Source organism: Callithrix jacchus, chromosome 9 (assembly GCF_049354715.1).
Source record: "Callithrix jacchus isolate 240 chromosome 9, calJac240_pri, whole genome shotgun sequence".
In the NCBI taxonomy this organism is placed as follows: domain Eukaryota; kingdom Metazoa; phylum Chordata; class Mammalia; order Primates; family Cebidae; genus Callithrix; species Callithrix jacchus.
Genome location: NC_133510.1, coordinates 96474274 through 96500557, shown reverse-complemented (window position 1 = coordinate 96500557; position 26284 = coordinate 96474274). Strand labels below are relative to the sequence as shown.

Sequence of the window (26284 nt, the reverse complement as noted above, 5' to 3'; positions counted from 1 at the left end):
CCTTGGAAAAAGTTAATTCTCTAAGCCTCATTTGTAAAATGGAAATAACACCTCTTCTTACGATTGCTGTGAAGATGAGTAAAATGTTTGCAAACAGTCCATCACACAGCAAGCCATCCATCATCAAGACAAAATACTTCCCCAGCAATTCAATTTTCGGGCATCTCCACTCTAATTCTCTCATAAGACCTTGCACTCCATGGGTTATCTCTCGTTTACGGATTACTCTGGGTTCTTTAAACCTCTCCTTGGTCATTCGTCCTGTTAGCAATTCTGTCTCGGCCGCTGTGTCCAGGCGTTCACAACCATTTTTCCCGCCTCCAACTCGCTTCAAATCCTTTTCCTTCAGCCTACCTGAGGTCCAAGGGGCGTGTTAGAGGTCTGATTTATACAATTTAAACATCAAAATTCCCTCAACAGGGTGTGGGTAACTGGAGAGACCCCCCCAGTCAGAGCTTTGCCACCGAGTTTCGGTCTTACCCTCCCTTTGAGGAAAGACTAAGCGGATCAGCCCCACCGCAGTCGTTTACTGCAGTGCCAGCCGAGAACGCGCGCAATGCAGGCAGAACTGAATGAACGAACGCGCGAAAGAATGAATGGCCTACGTCGGAGGCCGGGTCTCTGTTCCTCTGTTACGTCGCCCACCGGTGCGGGCGTGGCTACGGTTAAGAGGCTCGCGCGCGCGCGCGCGAGCCGCGCAGTACCACCGTCGTGGGCAGGCTCGGCCACGAGCGCCACAGCTCCGCGCCGCCTCTCCTAAGTCCCTGCCCCGCCGCAGAGCGTCACTTCCGCCACCCCCAACCGGGGTTGGGGCGGGGTGCGCGGGGGAGGGGTCCAGGTCGGAGGGAAGCCCGCCCATGTCCAAGCCCGCGCCGGAGCAGGGACTACATTTCCCGAGGGGCCTCGGCGGCAGCTGCGGTGACGAGCGCGGTAACGTCCCCCGGAAGTGGAGCTCGGGACTTCCACTCGTGCGTGAGGCGAGCGGAGCCGGAGACGAGACCAGAGGCCGAACTCGGGTTCTGACAAGATGGCCGGGCTGCCCCGCAGGATCATCAAGGTAACCGCCCAGGCCGGCCTCCAGCCCTCCGCTCTGCTCTTGTCGGCTCGGCTGGGCGGGCAGCACGGCCTCTCGCCTCCTTCGGCTCGCGGCCCTCGCTGGAAGGCCTGAGCCGGCGCTGAGAGGGTCTGGCCGCGGCGGAGAGGGAAGTCGGGTGCTGGGGAGGGGGCGCCGGGGAGACTTCCGGCCGCGGCGGGGCAGCGGGGCAGCGGGGCAGCGGGGACCGGGGGCTTCCAGGCGGCCACCCGTCGGGCTAGGGAGTCCTGGCCCGAGCCCCGGCGGAGGGTGGAGCAGCAAGGCTGCGGGACTCTGGGCTTGGGCGCGGGCCTCCGTAGCTTCTCAGACCACCCCACGGCGGAGGCCTTGGGCGCGCGGGAATCGCGGTGGGGGCTCGGACTCCGGGCGGGGGTTGTGGCCCGACAGGGTCTCTCGGCCACCGGGCCCCTCTTCTTGGCCCTGACGGGGGCGCGGAGGTGCAGCAGCCGCGGGTGCAGAATGAATGAACCGGGAGGGTCAAGCCGGGCGGGGCCCTGCGCCCCGGGAGGTGGCTCTGGAGGCCCGCCCGTGCTTTGCCGCGGTCAGCACATGCTCGCCCCTGGCTACCGCTGCTATCTGAGTCCGGGAACGTGGGGGCTCCGCGTCCCGCTCCCCTTGCTTCCGCGTTCTCGTCTAAATACGTTTCCGCTCGTTTATCTTTGCGAAGTGATTTTACTCTGGTTGGCAAACTCTTTCAGAGCTGTTCCGAGGAAATAGTTTTAACAGCAAGGCTGGGGGAGGGCCGCAGTTCTGGGGGATTCTCTCCCTCTCCTCTCCTCTCTCTCTCTCTCTCTCTCTCTCTCTCTCTCTCTCTCTCTTCTCCGCGCTCTCTTTTTCTTAGAGATGGGGCCTCGCTGTAGTGCCCTGGCTGATCTCAAAACTTCTGGCCTCAGAGATCTTCCTGCCTGGCCTCTATAGGGGAGCTTGTGAAATCTTTTGCCTCTCGATTTGGTGCGCTCTAATTATTAATTGGTTGTTTATTAATACTGTGCTTTGACAAGTACATGTTGATCCATAACATTTTCAATTCTTTGATTTTGTAAAGTCTTCACCAAAATTTTTTTTTATATATATAATATAGTGTATTACCACTCCCTCTGCAACTTTCTCCAATATTTGGTCTTCACCAAATATTAACAAGTCTTCAGATGTGAGATGTTTCTTGCCATCCACAACAACTAAATCTTAAATTTTTGTGTCAGTTTTTATGAGGGAAATTAGTTGAACATTTGTGTGGCTAAATGCGCCAGTTAAGGTGACGAAATTGCAGCATCATTTTGCTTGATATAACCTGGCAAATGTGTATGTTAATCTTGTTCATTCTTGTAAAATTTATAGGGAGATGCATGTACTGTGTAGTGCTTCATGCAATTTCATTTAAATATATCTGAGATGAGGGAGGTGTCCTTGACCTAAGGGTGCTTGATATAGAGAAATAAGACGTTTTCCTATGGTAGAAATTCTTTGACAGTTTAAACTCCTTGGATAGAGTCCTAGACAAATGCACACACAACAGATTTCGCATTATGAAGGTTCACGTTATTAGACTCTAGTGCTCACTGACAATCTGTTTTACTTCTCTCATTTCTTATGTATTGGCAGGTCCTTACAATGTGATTTTAGTTATAATGCAGTCACCTGGTCCCCAAAGATCATGTTTATTGAGGCCCCAGTTGAAAAATGAATAGGAAGTGATACAGCCATACACCAAATATCCTTGAGTTTTTGTTACTTAGGTTATTGACTAAGTATATAATGCAAGTTGACATTCATGATAATTCTCTAAAATACATAGTGATCTAAACGTTTAACAAGCATTTTTTCCATTTTTGATTATGAAGATATACACAGTAATATGAAAGCCTTGAATGAAAAAATAAATTCTGTGGAACCTTGTTTATAAATTTACAGAAATGGTTTAAGGCAGTAAGTTGAAGTCCTCATGATTTAATTCATTTGGCATATAGTAATTTAATTAACACTGGGCATTACATTTTGCTGTTCAAACTAAGACAGTAGTAACATACTGTAATATATAATCTTAATTTTACGGTGTCTTGCTGAGAACATCTATCTAATGAATGGTGCCTTGATTTGGGTTTTATCTTATTAGTTTAATGTCATTTATAGCTTAAAAGGATGGTTTTCTCCGATCCTTACAGAGGATTAAAATAATAGATTTTTTTAAGTGCCCATGTTTGTGTTATGTAGGTTGTTCCATAATCAGTGAAAATGCTTTTTTTTAAAAAAAAAAAAAAAAAGATCAGAATTTATTTTAAAAATTTGCCTCTTTTCTGTCAACTACTATACAAAGTTCTGTGTAGTAGTTGGGGTAGTGGTATTTTCCTGAGGCAAAAGGGGCATACCTTTGTTGCTTGGACTGTTAATTTGTTTTATTTCTGGGTGATCTTTGGCTTTTTTCTTTTTTCTTTTTTTGAGACAGTCTCACTGCTTCCCAGGCTGAAGTGCAGTAACAGGATCATGGCTCACCACAGTCTTTATTTCCTGGTCTTAGATGATCCTCCCACCTCAGCCTCCTGAGTAGCTGGAACTGCAAGGTGCATGTCACCACACTCAGTTAATTTTTGTAGAGACAAGGTTTTGCCCTGTTGTCCAGGCTGGTCTCAAACTCTTGATCTCCAACAATCCACCTACCTCAACCTCCCAAAGTGCCCGGATTACAGGTACGAACTACTGTGCCCTGACTGACCTTTGACTTTCAAAGGATGAAATTTAGTGTTGATTATAACATCAGTGTTACCATTCTAGTCTAATGAAAATAATAAAATAAAGTGGCTTGATTTGCATGACTGTTAATATTATGCTTTCCTAATGTATAATGTTCATTATTTACATTTATAGATTTCATTCTTTTTTCTTTTCTTTTTCCTTTCCTTCTCCCCTCCTTTCTCCTTCCTTCCTTCCTTCCTCTTTCTTTCTCTTTCTCTCTTTCTCTCCTCTCTTTCTTCTTTCGACGGAGTCTCCCTCTGTCGCCCAGGCTGGAGTACAGTGGCACAATCTTGGCCCACTGCAACCTCTGCCTCCCAGGTTCAGGCAATTCTCCTGCCTCAGCCTCTCGAATAGCTGGGATTACAGGCATATGCCACCACATTTGGCTAATTTTGTATTTTTAGTAGAGATGGGGTTTCACCATATTAGCCAGGCTGCTCTCGAACTCCTAACCTTGTGATTCTCCCCACCTTGGCCTCCCAAAGTGCTGGGATTACAGGTGTGAGCCACCGCCCAGGCTTTAAAGAACTAGCTGTAGATTTCTTAACCATTTGATTCTTAGAGACATTTTTGTGATACAGAAAATATGTTTTGCAGTCTGGAAACTGACTTAGATGACTTTCCTAAGCCAAAGGTGTCAAGAGGTGGAATTTGGATCTTGATTAGTGTAACCTTTCCTTGTCTCTTGTTACTGTAAAATGACTAATTGTATAAATATAAGGTAATTTTCTGGACTACTGTTCACCTAGTTGCTATCTCATTTAGATGCCTGTATCTAATCCAGTAGTAAATTCTGTAGGTTCTGCTTTGAATATATATATATGCTCAATCAGACACTTTCCCTCTGTTTCTTTCAAACCTCTGTTCACTTCCATCACTTACTGCCTGGCCTGCGTATTAGCCTACTTTGGAACAGCAGCTAGTGTTACCTTCTTAAAATATAGAACATGTTACTCCCCTGCTAAAAACTCTGTAGAGGTTCTCCATCACACTTACATTAGAATCTTGCCTTTTCCCCCCACTAGCTATAAGGCCCTACATTGATCTGGGATCTGCTTACCTCTGAGCTCATCTGTACTTCTCTCCTTCAGTCACTCCACTATAGCCACACTGTTGCTTTGCGGTATCCTGAACAATAAGTGGTTGAGCTGATTCCAATCACCAGGCTTTCCTCCTGTTTATTGCATTGCTTGCTTTGTCCATTGTTCCCTTCTTAGCTCATATGTTGTATCCTCTACCTAACCTGTACGATATAAACCAGTTTCCCTTTTTCCTCCCCTGCAATTTGATCCTTCTATCTCCCTTTCTTCTGTATAGTGCTCATTACTTTTCAAAGTTATGTTATTAACAGTTTATGTCTCTCTATTCCCCATTAAACCTTCATGAAATTAGGGACTCTTGGGTGTTCTGGGCATTGCTCATTCGTGCCTGGACCAATTCTTGGTGCATAGCAGGTACTGAAATATTAATTGACTAACTGAATAGATGTGCCTTAATCTCTTTGGAAGAAAGTTTTAGAAGAGTTGTTATTCTATATCATAATTTTACATTGTTACTGTTTACTATATTCTGTCTGAACCAGTGTCTGAGCTAAGTTAAAATTAGTCTCAGTTTCCACTCATAAGCTCATTTAAAAACAAAACATATAAATCTTTTATGTTATTTTGTGTGTGTGTGTGCCTATTCTGTTATGTATCTTTTATATTATTAACTAGGAAAGCACACATAGAGCACATTTGAAAGGCTCTGAAGGATACATTGAGAATCCCTCATCTGTCCTTCAGCACTCCAGTTCCCCTGCTTAGACACCACTGTTTGTGTTTGTTTGTTTTTTGAGATGGTGTCTCCCTGGCTGGAGTACAGTGGTATGGTCTTGGGTCACTGCAGCTTCCATCTCCCAGGTTCAAGCAATTCTGCCTCAGTCTCCCAGGTAGCTGGGACTACAGGTATGCACCACCAAGCCCAGCTAATTTTTGTATTTTTAGGAGAGATGGGGATTCACCACATTGGCCATGCTGGTCTCAAACTCCTCAAGTGATCCACCCGCCTTAGCCTCCCAAAGTGTTAGGATTACAGGTATGAGCAACCGTGCCTGGCTTCAACCACTATTTTTATTGTGTGTCTAGAAAGACTAGAGCAACTTTGTGCTGTAAGTTAGGTGTCTTCTCCTTCTCATGCAAATACCCTGATACTCTTCTCTCCCCCTCTAACTACCTATGTATCTTCAAGTTGACTTTTTTTAGAAGAGACAGACTGCCGCTTTTGCCCAGCTTAGAATGCAGTTACTTTTCGCAGGCATGTTCATAGTACACTGTATACTGCCTCAAACTCCTTATAACAGGTGATCCTCTACCTTCAGCCTCCGGTAGCTGGGACTACAGGCATGCACCATAGTGGCCAGCTTTGGCTCATTTTTTCAGAGGGCTGTTTAATGAAATCTTGTGGTTAGACTTTATTTTATTTTATTTTATTTTTTTAATCTTGGAAATTTTAATACTTTTTCAATAGAGATAGGGTCTTGTCATGTTGTGTAGGCTGTTCTCGAGCTCCTAGGCTCAAGTGATTCTTCCACCTTGGCCTCCCAAAGTGCTAGGGTTACAGGCATGAGCCACTGTGCCTGGCCTAGACTTTGCTGTAAATAATTGCTTATTCATAACTTTTTCCTAAATTGTGCTATATAAACGATGCTGTAATGAAGTTTTGTATGTATGGTATTTTGCACAAGTGTGAGTCTTGGTAGTTGTGTTTTTAGCTAGAACGTTGTTTTGTTTTTCTGCCTTATTTCCTGAAACAAAGCTCTTTTAGCCAATAACAGTGACTGAAGCTGGGCTCGGTGGCTCACACCTACAATAACAGCTCTTTGGGAGACTGAGAGGCCCAAGGATTGCTTGAAGCCAGGAGTTTGGGACCAGCCTGAGGAACATAGCGAGACCTCTGTCTCCACCAAAAAAAAGTATACAGTTAAAGCTTTAAGTCATAAAGGTTAAGAGGTACCTAAAATATCCCTCAAATGAGAATTTCTCCATAATCCTGTCATAAAGAAGAATCACTTTCAGGAACTGATAAATGAGAGGTATAGTTATGTCCTTGGTCAAAACCAAATCTGTTTCAGCTTTACATGTTACATTGGTATAGTGATGGACATTCCTATAAATTGTCTTCTCAAAATAAATCATGAGGGCTGGGCATGTGGCTCATGCCTGAAATCTCAGTACTTTAGGAGGCTGAGGCAGAAGGATTCCTTGATCCCAGGAATTTGAGACTGGCCTGCACAACATAGTGAGACCTTGTCTCTATAAAAAATAAAACAAAAATTAGCCAGGTCGTGACACACATCTTTAGTCCCAGCTACTCAGGAGACTGAGGTGGGAGGATCAGTTTGGTCCAGAGTTGAGGCTGCAGTGAGCCTAGATCGCACCACTGCACTCCAGCCTGGGTGACAGAGCGAGACCCTGTCTCAAAATAATGATAATAATAATAATAATGAAAATGATAAAATATAGCCTAGGGAAAAAGTAGTTACCTTACCTTAGGGGTTGACTTATTTGATTAAAACCTAGTGAGCCAGTCTGCTGAAATTAGAATTGTTACCAGTCATTCCCAAAATTTACTTTTCGTCTTCCTCCCTCACTGGCCCTTTTCTGTGGTGCTGAAAAATTTGCTTAAAACAAATACGGCCGGACAAGGTGGCTCACGCCTGTAATCTCAGCACTTTGGGAGGCTGAGGTGGGTGGATCATGAGGCCAGGAGTTCGAGAGCAGCCTGGCCAGCATGGTGAAACCCCGTTTCTACTAAAAAATTAGCCGGGCGTAGTGGCACGTGCCTGTAATCCCAGCTACTCCGGAGGCTGAGGCAGGAGAATCGCTTGAACCTGGGAAGTGGAGGTTGCAATGAGCCGAGATTGTGCTATTGTACTCCACCCTGGGCAACAGGATGAGACTCCGTTTTAAACAAACAAGCAAAAAACCTTTAATTAATTAATTTTTTGAGACAAGGTCTCTGTCACCCAGGCTGAAGTGCAGTGGAAAAACGGACTTTTCTGTTTGGTGTGATTTAGCTTCAAATTCTTAAAAATTGGATACAGTCTGATTTTACGTTGAGACTTGAGTTTACTTTTTTAATAGGATTTTAAAAAGTACATGCATTATTTTTCCCATTACTATTTAAAAGCCACTCATTCGGTAGATATTCTAGTGCATAAGTTATTATTATTATTGAGTAAGAAAAGTGATTTAGAAAACTCACTTGTTGTTTTTAAGCCCTGAAAATCCTTGACTGATAATGGTTTTTCCAACTAAACATCAGGGTAAGTTTTCCAGCATGAAAAACTTACCCTGATGTTTCAGAAATTATCTACCTCTGGGTGGGGGGAGGGGAACTTAGCCAGGCATGATAGTTCATGCTGTAATCCTAATAGGAGACCGAGGCAGGAGGTTCACTTGAAGCCGGAAGGCTGAGGCTGCAGTGAACTATGCACCACTGTACCCCAGCCTGGGTAGTAGAGGCAAGACCCTGTCTCTAAAAAATAAATAAATAAATAACCTTACTATGATGAGGATGGATTTGTTATTTATTGTAATTAAGATCGCCTTTGGAATTAAAAAAAACAAACAAACAGAAAACTTGTAAAAATTTGGCCAGGAACAGTGTGGTTCTTTAGTTCTTTCAGTTGACTCACTTCAGAATTTTCTGACCTCTTCCTAGGAAAAAAAGCTATTTTTTTAACATATGACTCTGGGGATTCAGATACTTGCCAAGTTTATTTGTAGATTCCCTAGGTCTCCATGTGCCTATGTTAAGAATCCCTGCTGCCTTTGGTAGTGATTAAACTTTCAGGCTCTAAAGATACTGTTTTAATATACTATCTAATGTTTTGATTATGAAATGTGAACATAACTGAAAGTAAGTTAAAAATAGCAGTCAGTTCAGTATTATTTTTTAAGTTCCTCTGTGTCAAGCAGTTCCTTTAGTCCAGATTGATCAACTCATGCACAGTTGAAGTTGAGTTTTGCCAAATTATCAAACACTTTAGTATTCACTGTGCTAAATGACTATGACCAGAAATGTTATGCATTTGTTTTGCTGAAGTTTGGAGTTTTTTCCACGAATGTAAAACTCTTAAAACCAGAGTTTTACACGTTAGAGAACATCTGTTCTGTCCTTTTCTTTCTCTGTGAGGAATTTGTAGGCCAAAGAAGTTGGATGACCAGATTCCTGATGTGCAGTTCAGAACTTCTTTTTTCCCTATACCTTATAGGATAGGTTACCTTTGTATAAATGGATTTAGAAGAAAATATGCTACAGATTCAAGTTGTATGGATTCTGAACACATGTTTTCTGTTATAATGAATTATGGATGCCTATGTGCTATAGAAAAATACTAGAAACGAGGAAATGAGGACAGAAGCATTCAGCAGAGGCTTTTGACATTACAGTTGTAGTTATCATTGCTCTGATGTAGGTGCCTTATTTGTATCTTTTTTGTTACTATCTTTTTTGTTTTTGAGAGGGAGTCTTCACTCTGTCACCTGGGCTGGAGTATGGTGGCGCGATCTTGGCTCACTGCAACCTTTGCCTCCCAGGTTCAAGCAATTCTCCTGCCTCAGCCTCCCTGAGTAGCTGGAACAACAGGCATTGTGCCACCATGCCCGGCTAATTTTTGTATTTTTTGTAGAGACAGGATTTCACCGTGTTAGGATGGTCTCAGTCTCTTGACCTCATGATCCACCTGCCTTGGCCTCCCAATGTACTGGGATTACAGGTGTGAGTCACCATGCCCAGCTCACAGTATTACTTGCTAAAAACAAAATAAATCTGAGAGGCATGGTGTATGTAGTAATGCTATATCAAGAAAAAGTTCTTATGTGTGTATGTGAAAAATGAGTTGGACTGTTGTTTCATTATAGAGTTGAAAATTTCTTTGCACATGTAGTATATGAAGGAATCACCATGGATATACCAATTATCAAATAATAGGGAATCTTCTAACTTCAGCTAAAATCTTACCAGCTTTTAAAATTTCTTCCCAAGTTACGTGATTGGTGGCTCCAGGGTCTCTGGTGGCAGAAACATGACTGTGTGGTTAGAGGAACTGGATAATTGGTTAAGAACCCTCAGAATCAGCAGAAATAATTATTAATCATTATTTCAAGGGCTACATGACACCATTGGGGCATTTTATATTCTTTAAAAATCCTGGATGAAGCTATTCTGAAATTTCTTGAGTACAGTTCTGAATTGACCAGTAACTGAGAATGCTTCTGAATAGTTAGGATTTTACTGTAATTTAAAGTAATTTTAGACACTGGTTTCAGAATCTAAGGTTGATGTATTTTGTATTACAAAAAATTGGCGGCTGGGCCTGTAATCCCAGCACTTTGGGAGGCCAAGGCAGGCAGATCGCCTAAGATCAGGAGTTCAAGACCAGTCTGGCCAACATGGTGAAACCCTGTCTCTACTAAAAATACAAAAAAATTAGCTGGGTGTGGTGGCGTGTGCCTGTAATCACAGCTACTTGGGAGAATCGCTTGAACCCGGGAGGCAGAAGTTGCAGTGAGCAATTGCGCCACTGCACTCCAGCCTGGGTGATAGAGTGAGACTCCCTCTCAAAGAAAAAAAAAGACTGTTTTTAGATTTTCAATTTTTTTTTTTTTTAGTTTTCAATACCTTCCCATTATGTCTCTGTCAGTTTGGTTAGTTTTGGGCAAATCAATTTGTATTTTCAAAGTCTTTACAGTTCTAGGGATTGAAGGCGTTGTAGTTAAGGAAACAATAGAAAGAAATTTAGTAAATTTATGTCATGAGACCATTAGTGATTTTTTTATTGCTCTACAACTTTCTTAAGATTCCTTTATAGTTTATACTCAGGAAAATGTTAGTAAGTAGTTGGTTTTTTTGTGACTCTTAAAGACAACTGGATTACCATGTTAACTATGTATGAGGCAGGGACAAAGTGGTTTTAGTAACCTTAGGGAGAGCCCACGGCCAAATTTCAGTTTTCTGTAACCTTGTGATTTGTCATTCATAAGATGCATTTTAGTTCAGTTACTTGGACATTGACTGAATGCATAATATGTGTTTAGCAGTAATCCAGGTGAACAAGAAAGGTATCCCTGTGTAATGAAAGACATAGTCCTGAAACAAGAAATTACAGTAAGATGTGTTATAAAAGAGAAATGCAAAGGATTTTCCATAGTTTAAGGATGAAGGAAAGGTATCTGTTGAGGAAGTGTTTTTAAACTCAAAGAATAAGAGTTGGCCAGGCCAAGAGAAGGAGGGAGTGTGAGTGAGTTTTGGGCAAATGGGGCAGCAGATATGGAAGCTGGAAGGAGAGACAGAAAGCATGGCATGGTCTAGAAATATAGTATGTGATGGATAATATAATCAGTCTCGTCAAGAAGAATTATAACTGTTTAATGACTGTATTCAAAGAGATCATATCAAAAACTGTTAGGCAAACAAAGTATTTCTAATTGTGAAATTCATATTTAGTCTGTGAATCATTCACCAGCATGCACTGTGGAAACTGTTCCTGAAGTGAGGTTGGTCATATAGTTTTTATTATGGAAAAATAGACATCTTTCGTTGGTGTTGTGTACCAAGCACTGTTCTAAGCATGTCACATGCATTAATTTACTTAATTCTAATAGCAGTTTTATGATGTATGGATATTAATATTATCTCCATTTTACAGCTATGGAAACCTGCACAGAGGGATTTAGTAGTTTGTAGGGCTGTGCTTTAAACCCAGGTGGTCTAGTTCTGTAAACTGTGGGTACTTAGGATAGAATACGCCAGAACATATCTGTTCCTAGATAATAACTGGCAATGCATGTATTTTTATTTCAACACATGAAGTGGAAACATGTTTAAGAACAGGATCTAAGTGCTTAGCTTTCTTGTTTTGGGGTTGTGGTTTTTTGTTGTTGTTGTTGTTGTTGTTTGTTTGTTTTAAGGCAGGGTCTTTGTGTGTTGCCTAGGCTGGAAGTGCAGTGGTATGATCATGGCTCACTGCAGCCCCAGCTTCCCACCTCAGCCTACCAAGTAGCTGGGACCACAGGCATACACTACCATACCCAACTAATTTTAAAAGTATATGCATAATGTAGAGACAGGGTCTCCCTGTATTGCCCAGGCTGGTTTTGAACTCCTGGGCTCAAGTGATCCTCAGCCTTCCAAAGTGCTGGGATTATAGGTGTGAACCGCTGAGCCTGCCGCTTTCTTGTTTTTTTTTTTAAATCAGAAGTGTATTGTAATTTAATTAGAGACTTTCTTACAAACATGAGACCCTGTTTAATAACACAGTTCACCTTAAGATGGAATGCCTCCGGTCCGGATAGCATATTCTTTTCCTCCCCCTCCCTACCCACCCAGTCCTGGATTTGAGGAAGTTTGTGGTTCTGGTGAGGAGGGACTCGACCACTATTTCTTACCAGTAAAATATACAGTCTTGAATCACTGAATGATGGAGATACTTGCTGAGAAATGTGCCATAGGCAATTTCATCATTATGCAAACATTATAGAGTGTATTTATGCAAAGCTAGATATTGTAGCCTACTACACACCTAGGCTATATGGTATAGTCTGTTGATCCTAGGCTATAAACTTATATAGCATGTTATTGTACTGAATACTGTAGGCATTTGTAATACAGTGGTATTTGTGTACCACAATAGGAAAGGTACAGTAAAAATCTGATATAAAAGATAAAAAATGGGCCAGGCGTGGTGGCTCACGCCTGCAGTCCCAGCACTTTGGGAGGCTGAGGTGGGCGGATCATGAGGTCAAGAGATCGAGACCACCCTAGCCAACATAGTGAAACCCCATCTCTACTAAAAACACCAAACTTGGCTGGGTGTGGTGATATGTGCCTATAGTCTCAGCTACTCCAAGTCTGAGGCAGGAAAATCGCTTGGAGGCGGAGATTGCATTGAGCGAGATCGCTACTGCATTCCAGCTTGGTGACAGGGTGGGACTCTGTCTCCCCCCCCCCAAAAAAAAGAAAAAGATAAAATATGGTATACCTGTATAGGGCACTTACCACGAAGGGAGCTTGCAGAACTGGAGGTCAGTGAGTGAGTGGATTTGAAAGCCTGTGACAGTACTATACACTACGTATATAGACTGTGTAAGCATTGTACACTTAGGCTACACCAAAACATTTATTTTTTTTTAAATGTTTCTTCAGTAATAAACTTTGGCTTACTGTAACTGTCACTTTTTAATTTTATAAACTGAAGTGTTTTAAACTTTTGTGTTAACATTTAGCTTAAAACACATTATACAGCTGTGCAAAAATATTTTTTCTTTATATCCTGTAAGCTTTTTTTTCCTATTATAATATTTTTTTTAAAAACTTTTTTGTGAAAAACTAAAAGACAGACACACACATGCTAGGCTTATTCAGGATCATCAGTATTACTGTCTTCCAACTCCTCTTGTCCCACTTGAAGGTCTTCAGGAGGCAGTAAGCATACATGGATCTGTCATCTCCTATGACAGCAATACCTTCTGGAATACCCCCTGAAGGACCTGGCTGAACCTGCTTTACAGTTAACATTTTTTTTTTTAAATAAGCAGAAGGAGTACACTCTAAAATACAATGATTAAAAGTATAGTATAGTAAATACTAGGCAATAGGAATTTTTCAGCTCCATTATGTCTTGCATTCATTTACATATCAAGTTGAGTTTTGTGTTTTCAATTGAAGGAGGAGATTTGTACCTGACTGAATAAGGAATAATACCCCCTATGCCAACACATAAAATTCTTGCTTTTGACCCTAATAAAAAAAATTATTTCTTTTCACAGTTGGAGGCACAGATATTTACAGCTATAAATCTTGATGTTTCTTACCTTTAGCTGTAAAAGCTACTCATACTAACACTTTTCTTTTCTTCTTTTTTTTTTCCCGAGACAAAGTCTCGCTCTGTCACCCAGGCTGGAGTGCAGTGTTAAGATCTCAGCTCACTGCAACCTCTACTTCCCAGGTTCAAGCAATTCTCCTCCCTCAGCCTCCTGAGTAGCTGGGATTACAGGTGCCCACCCACACCCAGCTAATTTTTTGTATTTTTAGTGGAGACAGGGTTTCATCATGTTGGCCAGGCTGGTCTCGAACTCCTAACCTTGTAATCCTCCTGCTTCCGCCTCACAAAGTACTGGGATTATAGGCATGAGCCACAGTTCCCAGGCTACACTTGCTGATGAAGCACCTTGTTTTTATTGTTGTGGTTCGGGTTAAACTACAAGTGCTGCAAGCTCTATTCAGGGGCCTGCGCTGACTGTGATTAGAGAATTACTTGGCCAAACCTTGCCTATTCTCCCAGTTTAATTGGCAGGGCTGCTGATGTATTGACAACAATGCCAAGACAAGAATCTACGGGATATTTTCTCTGAACACTTGTTTCTAGTCTGAGTACTTAATTCATGGTTATGCATTGGAATTACCTGGCGATAGTTGTAAATTTAACTTTGCCAGCCCAACATATTTTTGTTGTTTTAAGAGTTCCAGATGACTATAGTGTACACTTTGCAGAGACACTGGTCATGTGTGTGCTTGGCTTCAATGCAAAGAAAGAGAGGTAGAATGGGTGACAAAAGTAAAATGATACAACTAGTGCTGCTTTGTATACGGAATACAAAAGTATCACTGGGAACACCAAAGAAGTGACAGCCTGGCCTGGAAAACCCTCAAGATTGGTTTAGGGAAAGATTTTTAGAGGGTGATATTTAAGCTGAATATTGACGCATAAGTAGAAAAGTAGGATAGGGGAGTAGAATGTCATCTAGGTTAGACATACCAAACCCAGGGAGATATTTGAGTAGTGCTAAGACTGTGTAATGTGAGTCAGCATGTCTGTGCTTGGATCGCAGATACTTAACTTCAAAAGTAATCTTTTAATTTGAAGTTTACTTTCTTTAGAAGCATAGTTCATGAATATATATTCATTGCTAAAAATTCTGTTGGTTGGGTGCAGTGGCTCATGCCTGTGATCCCAGCACTTTGGGAGGCTGAGGCACATAGGTTGCTTGAGTCCAGGGGTTCGAGAACAGCCTGGGCAGCATGGAGAAACCCTGTCTCTACAAAAAAATACAAAAGTAGCCAGATGTAGTGGCACATATCTGTAGTCCCGGCTATTGGTTGGGAGGCTGAAATGGGAGGATCACTTGAGCCTGGGAGGTTGAGGCTGCACTGAGCCAATACTCCAGCCTGTGCAATACAGCAACACCCTGTCTCAGAAACCTAACTAAATAAAACTTTGTTAACACACTGAATATGTTGTATGCTAAATAGTCAAATAATAGTACTAAATTATTTCCCCTTCACTTTTACTATTCCAATCTCTAATTCATAGGTAAGATTCCAAAATCTCTTTGAAAATAGAAGGAAAACTCAAATGCTTTATTTTTTTTGTGAGGTATAATTCTCATACCATAAAATTTACCCACCCAAAGTGAACAGTTTAGTGATTTTTAAAAAATATATTCACAAAGTAGTGCAACATCATCACTTGCTAATTCCAGAAGATTTTTGTCACCCCAAAAAGAAAATCCCTGTACCCATTAGTCACTCTACCTTTACTTCCCTAGTCCCTGGCAACCATTTATCTGCTTTCTGATTCTATGGATTTACGCTTGTAAATGGAATCATACTGCCTATGGCCTTTTCTGTCTGGCTTCTTTCATTTAGCATGTTTTCAAGTTTCATGTATATTGTAGCATATATTAGTACTTCATTCCTTTGTAAATATTTTAGCAGAAGCATTTTCTAAATAAAATCTCTTATTAAGTGACAGTGCTGAAGGGAAGCAAGGTAGAATTTTTAGGAGACAGATAATCTGTATTGGCTCTCATAAAACTAGTCACATTTGAAGCCTGCATTGCTTTAGAACAGGGTTTCCAAACGTTTGGCTTCCCTTGGCCACATTGGAATAAGAATTGTCCTGCGGCTGGACACAGTGGCTCATGCCTATAATTCGAGCCCTTTGGGAGGCCAAGGCAGGCTGATCTCTTGAGGTCAGGAGTTAGACACCAGCCTGGACTGCATGGTGAAACCTTGTCTCTACTAAAAATACAAAAAATTATCCAGGTGTGGTGGCACACGCTTATAATCCCAGCTACTTGGAAGTCTGAGGTGGGAGAATTGCTTCAGCCCAGGAAGCAGAGGCTGCAGTGAGCTGAGATTGTACCACTGCATTCCAGCCTGGGCGACAGAGTAAGACTCTGTCTCAAAAAAAAAAAAAGAACTGTCTTAGGCCACACATAAAATACACTAACACTTAACGATAGCTGATAAGCTTTAAAAAAAAATGTGCTGATGCACCCATGAGAGGGGAAACACCACTGTCCTCTCTTGCAGTTTCCCCTTAACACCCACTTATCTGCAGACTTAAACTAGGAACCCCGGTCAGAGTCCCACCTCCAGGATCACAGAGTGTAGAAGGAAAGTGAGAGACATTGATTGACTTTGTATGTTTACTTAGTAGTTTCCTAAGGTAGAGATTTTAAAGATAGAAAACTGCCTGACCTGGCCCAGCCCATGATAGATGAGGACGGGTAAGAAGCCCTTGAGATGTAGCAGTATGTGGCTTTGCTTCTGACTTGCCAGATTAGGGGTTTTATTTTATTTTTATTTATTTATTTTTTTGAGATGGAGTTTCACTCTTGTTACCCAGGCTGGAGTGCAATGGCGCGATCTAGGCTCACCGCAACCTCCACCTCCTGGGTTCAGGCAATTCTCCTGCCTCAGCCTCCCGAGTAGCTGGGATTACAGGCACGCGCCACCATGCCCAGCTAATTTTTTGTATTTTTAGTAGAGACGGGGTTTCACCATGTTGACCAGGATGGTCTCGATCTCTTAACCTCGTGATCCACCCGCCTCGGCCTCCCAAAGTGCTGGGATTACAGGCTTGAGCCACCGCGCCCGGCCTTCGGATTAGGGGTTTTATAGGGTTTTTTTGCTTTTGTTTTAATTAAGCTTAGGTGATGGATTCCTACCCATTGTTTGATTTGCAGGGTGTCTCCTACCTGTGTTCCAGCCACCTGATTTCCTTCTTCAAGAAAACTACTGTTTTTCTAAGGGCTATTTTTATGACTTTGTAGCCTTTTTATTTGTTTTTGGGTGCAGTTTCACATAATACATTGCTGGCTCATGTCGCTAGCAAGAACTGATTCCAGCGTTTATATTCTTTGAATGTATCGTTACATGCTTTCAGAGACTCAAGCTATTCTCATGAAGTGGATGAATTTGGCCCAATATTATTGTACATGGGTACTCTATTGTAATACATCTGTTCTAATATGTAAGTCTGTGCTTATTTCAGTTACATTAAAATCTGAGTTGTCTGGATCATTTCCTTCTCTGGCTTAGTAGTGCAGGACAACATAATCTTCTGAAATCACAGAAGAATAAAAAAATCAGCTGAGTTATTTACTCCAGCTGGATCTCTTAAAGATGAAATTTCAGACCTAATTGATAATCTGTGAATTTTTTTTTTTTTTTGAGACAGAGTCTCACTCCATCACCAGGTGCCAGGCTGGAGTGCAGTAGCATGACCTCGGCTCACTGCAACCTCCATCTCCTGGATTCAAGCAATTCTCCTGCCTCAGCCTCCCCAGTAGCTAGGACTACAGGCGTGCACCACCATGCCCAGCTAATATTTTTTGTTATTTTTAGTAGAGACGGGGTTTCACTATGTTGGCCAGGATGGTCTCGATCTCTTGACCTTGTGATCTGCCTACCTTGGCCTCCCAAAGTGCTGGGATTACAGGCGTGAGCCACTGTGCCCGGCGATAATCTGTGAACTATTAAAGTCTCTAACCAAGCTGTTTCCGATTCTTCCCAAAACCTTGAGGTAGGGGGAAGAATCTTTAATGTGTCAACTTGTAAGTATTGAGGGAATGATCATTTTTTAAATTGAGGAAAATGTTTATTAGATTTTTCTTTTTAAGGGGAAGGGGAAGGGCCTTATTAGATTGTTGAAACTGCCTAAAGGGGCAAAAGAAAGATAAGGCTTGTATCTCTGGTGCTTCATATTTGGTCCATTTAAGTGTCTGATCTGTAGGGATAGTGTCAAAGCTAAGGCTTTTGGACAGAAGTGTGAAATAGTTTGTAAAGATTGGGTTTGGAGCCTTACAAGTCTTTTTTTCTGCATACTCCTGCCCTTTACAGCTACTACCTGGCTAGGCTTACCATTTTTGGAAGTTCATGAATTTTCTTTTTACCCAGTCAGTAATTTTCTTTCCTCTGTGGGGTTGGTCTCAGTTGTTCTGCAGTTGATGTGTTCTTTAACCGGTAAGGAATGTGAGACACACTGTAGTGCCCAGCATTGGGGTTGCAAACATTAGACCCAGGCCTTGACCTCTAGGAACTAGTTTAGTTGGAGAGACAGTAAGGTAACAAAGTATGTAAGGGATGGCTTGCAGAAGGTTCACTCCTCTAGTCTGTTGCTGACCTCTTAACTGACAGTTGACTTTCAAGATGATAGAAATGCTGCTTTTTATGACTAAAATAATGTTTTATTGCTCAGACAGCCTTATTTCCTAATTCTCTAGAGCAAAACACTGATTTAGGGAATATGAAATGTGTGGTTATATATGGCAGGAACTAACAATCTGAAGTCAGGCTTGGCATGGTAGCTCACACCTATAACCTCAGCACAGTTATTTAGTCCAGCTGGATCTCTTAAGACTGGAGCCGGGGCAGATCACAAGCTTAGGAGTTCAAGACCAGCCTGGCCAACATGGTGAAACCTTGTCTCTCCTTAAGATACGAAAAAATTAGCTGGGTATGGTAGGGTGCACCTGTAATCTCAGCTACTCTGGAGGCTGAGGGAGGAGACTCGCTTGGACCTGGGAGGTGATGGTGAGCCGAGATCGTGCCATTGCACTCCAGCCTGGGTGACAGGGTGAAACTCCATCTCAAAAAAAAAAAAAAAAAAAAACAGAAACAAGAATCTGAGGCCAGACTCTGAGTCTCTGATTTCTAGCTCTGCCAAATATTAGCTTGGGCAACCTCATTTGACCTCTCTGCTTCTTTATCTGCTTAATATACTAATCTAGCCCTATGGTAATTGGAAGGATAAGAGTGTAAAGAACAGACCTTACCATAATACTGAGCTTTATATAGCGTTAGTTATTACTGTTTTCTGACTTTGCAAAGATGATACTTCACCATAAACATAAAAAGACTGAATGACTTCCCTAGTATGTGGGAAAATGGTTTGTTCATTTATGTATTTGTTTCACAAAATAGATAACATTAAATATAGCTCTCTGAAGTGAGACATAGATTTTGCTATCCATCAACAGTGGATGTTTTTGGTAAATAACATTCTGATTTTATTAGAATTATATATGTAATCCATTTTCCATGGGTTAGGTAATAATAAAGTTGATTTTTGCTGCTGCTAAATTGAAGTTTTATTCTTTACTCCAAAGTATTTAGGCCCTTTCACTGCATAACTACAAGGGGCACCATTTATGCAGACTGTCATACGAATGGTCCTCTCCTGAAGCTTTGGGGTATGGTTAACCCTGCCAGAGGATGCTTTCTGAGAGGGAGACAACCATCTAATATCAGCAGACTTCCATGCTTCCTAATTTATCTCAGAGTCAGTATGCAGAGTGTGAAGGACTATTTTAATTTTTCTTTCCTGATGGTTTGGATTTTGTACAAAATTGTGTTAGTGGTACAATTGGATTGAAAATGCAAATCTGAGTGAAATGTAACTTGTTTGTTTCACTGAAAAGTTCAACCACTCTGCTTTCATCTGTTCTTGTCTTGCCTTACCTGTTATGGAGTCCTCAGGCATTAAATTTTGTTGTGATTGCTGCATTTGAAACCAGAAGTAACCTGAAGTAAAAGGGTCGAATAAGTAGTACATGGTAGCTATCCTAGTATAGTCACTAGCTTGTAGGCCAGGAAAAGTATCTGTTTACACCATATGGTTTTTAAAGAATATTCATTTGTCTGTAAATCAACCAGCCTTGAAGAAAGCAGGCTACAGTGACACATGAATGGAGAAATTTAAACATATTAAACTGTTCTTAAGGGCATTGTCTTTATCAGAACAAAAAAATAAACATTCTAGAATGTTAACTGGATTTTGGTTATTAGGAGAATGGCTAATTTTATTTAGATTAATGTTTTTCTTTAACCAGTAAGTGAAAAGAAAAACTGGGGGAAAAAAGCAGGTGCCTTTAGCAACTAATTTCTTCTTTATTTAGATATTGAACGTTGGCATAAATACCAGGGTTACAGTTCATGATATCCTCCTTCAGCAAGGAAGACTAGAACAGTAATTACAGGCCTAAAGAATATTATTACAAAAGGGGACCTTCCAGTAGAAAGAAGCATATAGCAATTAGATTTAACTCATTCTGATAATGATAGAGTGTTCAATATTAGTGCTAGAGAGAACCTTTTCAGTGTTCAAGGGACATTTTAGAAGGCTAGAGAGGTAAATGATTTGTGTATGGTCGCTTATCAAATTGATATAATTAAAATTGAAATTAAATTCAGATGTGCTAACTCTTGAGACTCTTCCTCCCACCCCGCTCCAGGTACACCAGGCTGATTAGTTGAATTTAACTTTCTAGTGTGAAATTAGCTTCTCCTTGAAAAACTTTTAAGTAGAAGTTCTTGGATAAAGAGATTAGTTGACTTGTACCCTCTCCTCTTTTGACCTCATTTAATCCCAAAGAGATACTTAGCTTCTTTACCAGCCCCCAGCCCTCTCCTGCCCTGGTCTGTTAACGCTTACCTTTTCTTCACTTCCTTTCCTATTGAGTTTAGACTTTATTTTTAGCAACCAACAGAAGCCAACTTTGGCTAGTTAAGCAGAAATCATATTAAGAATTATTAGGTACCTCATACATTCCTCAGGAGGGCCAAAGAAAAGAGGAGCCAGGAACAAACTTCAGAATCACATCACGGTGACTTCTTTGCTCACACTGTGTGCAACACACTATATAGTGTGTGCAGTGTGCTTGTTGATGTCAAGCACAGAATGCTACCACTAGAACTCTGTTGCTATCTTATTGGTAACTACTGCATTTCTCTCCAGACTGGATTATTTCTTAGCTTACAATGCACAGGGAGTGCTGCACACATACGACAAATCTCGTTTTGTTCTAAATGCTTTCACTACAGGTGAGTTTTTCTATTTTCTACAAGTTACTTAAAATTTTTACAATTTTCTTAAGCTCCCATCTCCAACATTATACTAAGGAGTGGGAGGTAAAGGAACATAGGAGTGGAGGACTTACCATTGTTTAATAGTCAAAAATAGACAGATGTCTAAAATTACACATAAGGGCCTGAAATGAATTACCAGTATGAAAAACCAAGTAAAATTTTTTGAAAGAAAAAACCCCACAATCTACATCATTTTTGACATAAAAGCTGGATTAAAGAAAAAATCGAGTTCACTAGTTTTTGCTAATAAATCTCATGATTTAGAAACAGGCTTTTAAAAAATTTCCCTAATTTTAATTCAAGATGAATACAGAAGAACATTTCCTACCTCATCTACTAAGTTATATACCCACTCTCAGAATCTTAAAATATGCAATGGGTTTGTTAATAGTGCCTTTAGGACCATGGCACACAGCAATCCCAGTGAACTGTGTTACTGAGTTCTAGGTCCTTCCTTTTCATTCAGCGTTCTGAGACATCACTGTCAAACCATTCCTCATGCAGAGTTCATTAAGACAGAAAGACAGCTACATTATTTAAATCACAAAAGTCTTATTTTTATTTTTTGATCTGGTGCTAAAAAAAGTTCAGGCAATGAAGTGTTATGTCATTCATCAAATCAGACACCATAGAAAACGAAGAAGCTTAGCTGCCATGAGTCTACTAATTATAGTGTTGGATATTCAAAGAACATTTTTACCACCAAGAACTTCATGAGTGTTTTATGAAGGAATAGTTGACACCATCTTTAGATGTGTTGCCAATATTTGGAAATCTTTCAGAAAACAGAGGAAAAAAAGATGGAGATGAGGTTTTTAATCTTTCCGGAAAACTTAAAAAATGTCTTTAGAAATAAACAAGAACATAATTGCCCTGTAATCTGGTTCTGCTTTTCATATAATAATAGTATCCTAACTCATACCTCCTGTACCTTCCCTAAGACCTTGACTACTCACCATGAAATAAACTGCTGGAAGCCAAGAAGTTTTACTCGTCCTTCTAGTTAGTTAATACCACAGTGCCATGAACGAAATAAGCAATGAACAAACATTTGTAAGTAAATTAATATTTCAGAGTCACGAGACATTTTAATGCATGTTGATTTCATGCAATATCAAAGACAGGCAACATAGTTTACCATCTAATAGATAATTCCAAGTCAAAATAGTATATGACAATTTTTCAATCAAGTAAAGCAGTTTTTTTTCTATTTTATCCTTAATAAGACCATACTTTTCTGTTCGCCAGCCCAAAAGCAAAAAAGAAAATTAATGACATTATGGCTTAAATTTTCTTTTTTCATGAAACACCATTTCATGATTATAAAGAGTTGAAAATAGCCTTTTAAACTTCTGTGCTGTTTACTGTTCCTGCCAAACATTTGGCATTTACTGCTTATATAGTTAATTATCTCTAGTGTATACTGTCAACATTAAGAAACAGACTCTGAAGCCAGACTGAGTAGAGCCCAACAGCCTGGATTTGAATCTTGTCTCTGTCATTTGCTAGCTTTGGTTGATTCCTTTTTGTTCCTCATTTGTAAAATGAGTATGAGGATTAAATGAGCTAATACATGTATAGCATTTAAGTCAGTATTTGGCATAGTTTGTTTTTAATTGTTACCCGAGGTTTTATTTTATTGATTCTCTGCATGTCTGGGAGCAGTGCTTGATAATTGCATCTAGTCCCTGCTTTTATGGAGCTTACAGACTGGTGAGGAAAATATACACAAACTACAATACAACCTGATGTGTTTAGTGGGGCAAAAGAATTGGGGAGGGAGGTAGTAGATAAGAAAGGAATTCAGCCTAACAGTTTTTCTTCTTGGAGGGACAATTTGTTAGTAGGATTATTCTGATTTTTGTCCGTTGTCAGTGATTGAAATAATCTTAAATGCTACTCCTGAGATGGCATTTACCAAGTAACACAGCAGATACAGTAATCCTCATCAGCTGTGTGTGGCACCTAAGCATTGCAGACATTTGTTCACTGAACAAGCATTTATTTAGAATTTACCACCATTTACTAGTTGGGGTTCCCCTCTTCAAATAGTTTAGGGTCTGAGAAATAAACTGGCAGTTATTGTGCATAGTTACAGCAAATGGAGAGGTGGTAATGAACAGGAAACTGAAAGTTCAAGGGAGAAACTTCCAGACTAATTCAGACCTGAGATACAGCCTGATCATATATACTTTACTTTGCCTTTGATCTGGTCTTAGGTTGAGGGAAAAAATTAGGATGTAGAGATTTCTAGCCCAAGTCATCTGGCCCCGTCTCTTCATTATTACTTCAAGTGGAATAGAGAGTACTTTCCTACCTGTTACCTGTCAACCCATAAATAAAGCTTTTCCCAAAAAAAGGAATACCCTGGTCTAAGTTACTCTGAGATTTAGTCTTTGATACCCAGAGTCTTAGAAATAGCTTCTTCCATTTTTCCTTCTCTGAATCTGCTGCCTAAGAAATTGTGAGATTTAAGTATGTGGGAGTAGAGGGGAAAAGAAAACAAGGGAGGCACGTGTCTTCAGAATCATTATTCTCCATTCGACTTTAGGTTAGGCATTTTCAGGAAATTCTCATGGTCCCAGTTAGCCTATCTGGGGGACTCTAAATGGTTAGGAACAAGATAGGCAAAAGAGGTGAAAGCAGAAAGGAAATAACAAAATCGTCATAGTTTTGCGTGGTTCGCCTTTATTAGTTTTCTTAAGCCATTTTGTTTTATTTGCTTTTGGAATAACTATAGGTCTTTTTCAGGGACATGTTTTGGTGGATGCTAACCTTGCTTTGGTTTTGCAGGAGTGATCGTATAATAAAAGTTTAAAAACCTTAGCAAACGAGCAGAATAACTTTTAAGAGCATCAGTTTTTTCATTTGCAAAGGAAAGGTGGTGAAGTAAGTAGATGATGTCTTTGATCCACTAGGGGGTAGTGTGTACTGTAAAAATTAAAATAGTTCCTTAGTGGTGAACGTTTTGTCGTGCAGTTAGCTTGTTTGAATTAATTTTTGTTCATTTAATGTTTTTTTGAAATTGCCACAAATTTTTTTTCAGACACAATCTTGTGACTATAGCAGACAGTAACTCTTGTTACATGCATTCCTGTTATTAGTGATGTGAAATGTTCTGACGTTACTTTTCGTATAGAATTTTTTGAAGGGAAAATAGTGATGCTTTACAGTGTCTGTACAAAATTTTACCCATTATATGAAATAAGTTAAATTATTCTCAATGACCAGGCAGTAACATTATAACATTATTGTCTTGTGTTTCACTGTCCAGACTGCTATGGGAGCTACTAATCCCATGTGGCTTTTGAGTAGTTGAAATATGACTAGGTCAAATTAATATGTGCTACAAATTACACAGTGGGCATTGACAGCCGTGAAAAAAGATAAAATACATCATTAATAATTTTCATACTGATTTTATGTTGAAATATTTGAATACATTTGGTTAAATAAAATATATTAAAATTAATTTTACCTTTTTAATTTTTTATGTGGCTACTAGAAAATTTTTAAATACTTATGTGGCTTGCATTATATTTCTGTTGGACAGCAGTGCTATAGAGAAGAGAACTCATCATTCATTTTGATGTTAGTGTATCTCTAAGAGGCCTTATGATTTGTAAGGAAGGTAGTGTAATGGGGAGATGGAGCAAAACTTTGGTTCTGTTTCTAATCCCAGCTAGAAAATAGGCAGTCAGTTTTACTATGATGAGACGTTATATGTTCCTAAGAATGTTATATGTTATATAAAATCATGTAGCAAAATACACAGGGCTTGCAGATAAAATGAAGCAAGGCATGTGCACTCGAAAATGTCTGTCGATGGTAATTAACTTTTTTTTTAAGAGACAGTGTCTCAGTGTCATTCAGTCTGAGGTGCAGTGGTGTGATCATAGCTAACTGTAACCTTGAACTCCTGGGCTCAGGCAATCCTCCCACATCAACCTCCCACGTAAGTAATTTACAATTGTGTAGATAATAAAGAATTGACTTGCTTTATTAGTGATCCCCAAAAAGGAGACCCTGTTTATTTTATGGTTTTAGTATATATTTTTTTTATTTAATTTTTTTTGTGCGTAACATGCAACTTTCCTGAGAACCCTGTGTGTTAATATTTTAGAATCACTTAAGTATGTAGTGACAGGTTGGAGTATACAGAGTAAGTATCAATGATGATATCCTCCTGCTAAATATCCCAGGAGGCAGTGGTTGCAGTGAGCCAAGATTGTGCCACTGCACTGCAGCCTGGGCAATGGAGCGAGACTTGTCTCAAAAAAAAAAAGATAAACAGTAGGAATTTTAGCCCTTTGCTTCTCAATTTTTAACATGTGTTTTTCTTTTCTTTCTTTCTTTTTTTTTTGAGACGGAGTTTCCCTCTTGTTACCCAGGCTGGAGTGCAATGGCGCGATCTCGGCTCATCACAACCTCCGCCTCCGGGGTTCAGGCCATTCTTCTGCCTCAGCCTCCTGAGTAGCTGGGATTACAGGCACGCGCCACCATGCCCAGCTAATTTTTTGTATTTTTAGTAGAGACGGGGTTTCACCATGTTGACCAGGATGGTCTCAATCTCTTGACCTCGTGATCCACCTGCCTTGGCCTCCCAAAGTGCTGGGATTACAGGCTTGAGCCACTGCGCCTGGCCCAACATGTATTTTTCAATAATGAGATTGGCAGTTACTGAGTTATCAGACAGCTGTTGTTTGAGATGAGCTAAAAATATCTACAGTTGATATTACTGGTCATACATTGCAATTTTGTCTCAGAGAATATTCTAAATGGCAAAACCTAATCACTGTAGACAGGATGCACTGGTATATAGATAGTTACTAACTGGACCAACTTTTCTCACACACAAATTAGCACTCTTTTAAAGAATACTATTTAATTTATTACCCCATAATTTTACTGTGTATAATTTAATCATTGCTTTACAGAAAACATCTAAAACCTGACATTGCTTTATACTGAGCACAAATTGTTTTTAAACTTAAAAATAATAGAGTCCTGGTTAATAGAGATTGGTTGACAGAATGTCAATAGTTACAATTTACTAACTACAGTATAGTTCAGTGTGATTCTGGGGTTTGCTCTTCAAGTCGTAGTACATCTTTTGGTAATTAGACCAATTTAATGTGGTATTTTATTCCTTTTAAAAATATCTGTATCATTAACTATTGTATGCATTCTATAAGATGAGATAACCTTCTTTTAGTCTTAATCTTGTCACCGTTTAAATCCATACCCTACTCCTTTACCCTC

At 40.2% G+C, this 26284-nt stretch overlaps 1 protein-coding gene across 1 annotated transcript in view; it reads left to right on the top strand.

The window, feature by feature from the left end:
* Positions 1-948: 948 nt before the first annotated feature.
* The window catches only part of LOC100390645 (ubiquitin-conjugating enzyme E2 N), a 35858-nt gene continuing 10522 nt past the window's right edge, over positions 949-26284 (top strand). Inside the window, exon 1 of the mRNA XM_002752901.5 lies at positions 949-1057. Coding sequence (XP_002752947.1) covers positions 1028-1057 — 30 coding nt within the window. The 5' untranslated portion in view covers positions 949-1027. The remainder of the gene's footprint in view (positions 1058-26284) is intronic.